The sequence below is a fragment of the Grammomys surdaster genome, unplaced genomic scaffold (assembly GCF_004785775.1).
Source record: "Grammomys surdaster isolate TR1022 unplaced genomic scaffold, NIH_TR_1.0 193, whole genome shotgun sequence".
Taxonomy (NCBI): Eukaryota; Metazoa; Chordata; class Mammalia; order Rodentia; family Muridae; genus Grammomys; species Grammomys surdaster.
In genome coordinates this window covers 10,088,427-10,090,795 of record NW_021604638.1, presented here as the reverse complement: position 1 = coordinate 10,090,795, position 2,369 = coordinate 10,088,427, and the positions used below count along the sequence as shown (strand labels likewise).

The window sequence follows — 2,369 nt, the reverse complement described above, 5'->3', positions numbered from 1 at the left end:
TGAGGACCTACAGGCACTGAGTTACATGCTCGCTTGGGTTCCGATGGATGAGGACCTACAGGCACTGAGTTAGATGCTCATTTGCAGAGCCGAAGAAAGTAGAGACTCTGGGCGTGATATGCTTAATATGAATGAGGAATATTGGGGAAGATGGAGGATGTGATCCTTCTCTAAGTACCCTCTGTAACATCAACCCAGGCTACCGCCCAGGTTCACTGTCCTGTGTCACATACAGAGCAAAGAGCATGCTTGAGGGGTTATAACTTGCTCCCCAATGATAAAATCCGATTTGTATCAGGGCAGAGGAGAATGTTAGTAGTCTGAGTGCGTAGAGAAAAGAGTGATAATTCTTTTAGTAAGATAATCTAAACCTGGGCTTCTTATCGACAGTAATATGCAACCAACCTGTAAAGAGAGGCTTTTGCAGTTTCAATTTCTACAGATACTACTTCAACAAAGACACGGCCTTATGTGAGCCCTTCCTCTTCACTGGCTGTGGGGGCAACAGAAACAACTTTAAAACTAAATACATCTGTCAAGTTCGTTGCATTGACATAGAGGTAAGTCTCTCGGTGCCTCACCCCACCTTTAAGGATACTGGGTATCCTTTGGGAATCACTGTTCTACAGGCAACATCTAGAAAGAGGCTAATGGGAAATGAGCAAGAAATCAATAAATTACTTCCGTGTACGGATATGTGAGTCTTAAATCCCACTGTCCTGTGTTGTTTTCAAGCTGAGAAGGAAAGCCTGTCTTACTTGTGTAGTCCCAGCTTTCAGGAATCTGAGGCAGGAGTCTGAGGCTAACCTGGGCTATGTAGTGAGTACCAGGACAACTTGGGTTACATTTTGAATAACAAAACAAAAAACAACATAAAATTAGAAAGGAAAAGTGGGGAAGGAACGTGGAGAGGGCTGGGGGAGGGGATAAACAGGCTGGGGAAAGGGGCAAGCATGAGCAAACATGTCATATGAAACCTTCAAAAAAACTCATAGGGGCGTGTGTATGTGTGTGTGTGTGTGTGTGTGTGTGTGTGTGTGGTATTACTTGGAAGGAGGTTCAGGCCCTAACTCTCTGCCCAGCATCTCACTACTATGGTGATGGCCTGGCTCTTTGAGAGCCTCACCGATTGCTGTTTGGTGGTTAGAAGCAAAGCTCCTGGAGCATCCAGAGAGTTGGGAAGATCCCAGTCACAGTACAGTACACAGTACGGTAACTCTGAACAGAGGATTCGATCTGCATATTCCCACAACATAGCATTGCATCCACTTACTGAGAGGAGAATATTACCTAGAGACAGCTGTGAAAGTCGGGTGATACCTTAAGAACCAGTTGATTGGGTCCTTTTAACTATACCAATGACCGTAACAATCACAAATTTTATTTATTAACAGAAGGACTAATCCAAACCCAGGAAGTCAGTAAGCGAAGGATGAGAGGCGCGGCGCCGGGTTTATGCAGAGTGAATAAAGTGGAAACTTCTGACAATATTTAGAACTCAGGGTTCTTGCTCATTTTCTTGCCTGGGTTTACCTTTCCTACTGGTTAGCTGTATGCAATTTTTAATTGATATTTTCCTGAACTTCAGCCCCGGTATGAGTCCATACATCAATCACTCCCATCCGAGACACTTCCGACATAAGCTACATCCATGACCCCTTTATGGGCATCAGCTTCTTCCTTCACGAGTCAATCCCCATGGTGTCCGTCTTTGCTCTCGATCTGGCATTGTTTCCACCAAAATAATGGTCATTCGGTTCTCACACTTTGCCACAAATCAACTGTCAGCCAGCCCTCAAGCATCGCCATATTCTAGGGATATGTCTCTGGCATCCCAGTTCTTAGAAGCAGCCATGACATTGCATCTGGGAGCTCCGATTATTCGATCAACAGTGGGGCCTCACAAAGGAATCTATCCACATGAGCCAGGACCCTAGTGTTTGCACATACTGACAGGACCTGTGGCCCCGCACGAGTCAGCCTGTGATAATTCCAGCTTGGTCCAGACATTAGCAAACACAGACCCTGGGTTGTGGGCACAGCTTGAGGGAAGCCCTTGGGAAGGGGCACAAACAATATATTAGAGGTCTTAGCATTCTTACTCCCTGTCCCAAGGGATTACTACGATGCAGGATGGTGAGGACAAAGGAAACAAGAATATGCTAGTAGCCTCTAAGTATTGGGTCAAAATCTCCAAGTCCAGCACCCCATACTATGCTGTGTCAAATATAGCTTTGTTCTCGGGCCTGACACCATAGAGTTGATTTACCAGGTACCATTCGTGGCAGTCTGGAACCGTTTTCTCTCTCTGGTTACACAAAGACTTGGTGTTTTATAAGTATGGCTCAAGTGAACCTTCTTTTAAAAGT

The 2,369-nt window shown here is 45.3% G+C and overlaps 1 protein-coding gene across 1 annotated transcript in view; it reads left to right on the top strand.

Annotated features, from left to right (window-relative positions):
• LOC114623081 (amyloid-beta A4 protein-like) overlaps nucleotides 1–1,216 on the top strand; it is a 2,244-nt gene extending 1,028 nt beyond the window's left edge. Inside the window, exons 3-4 of the mRNA XM_028769772.1 lie at nucleotides 391–560; nucleotides 1,148–1,216. Coding sequence (XP_028625605.1) covers nucleotides 391–560; nucleotides 1,148–1,216 — 239 coding nt within the window. The remainder of the gene's footprint in view (nucleotides 1–390; nucleotides 561–1,147) is intronic.
• Nucleotides 1,217–2,369: the final 1,153 nt, after the last annotated feature.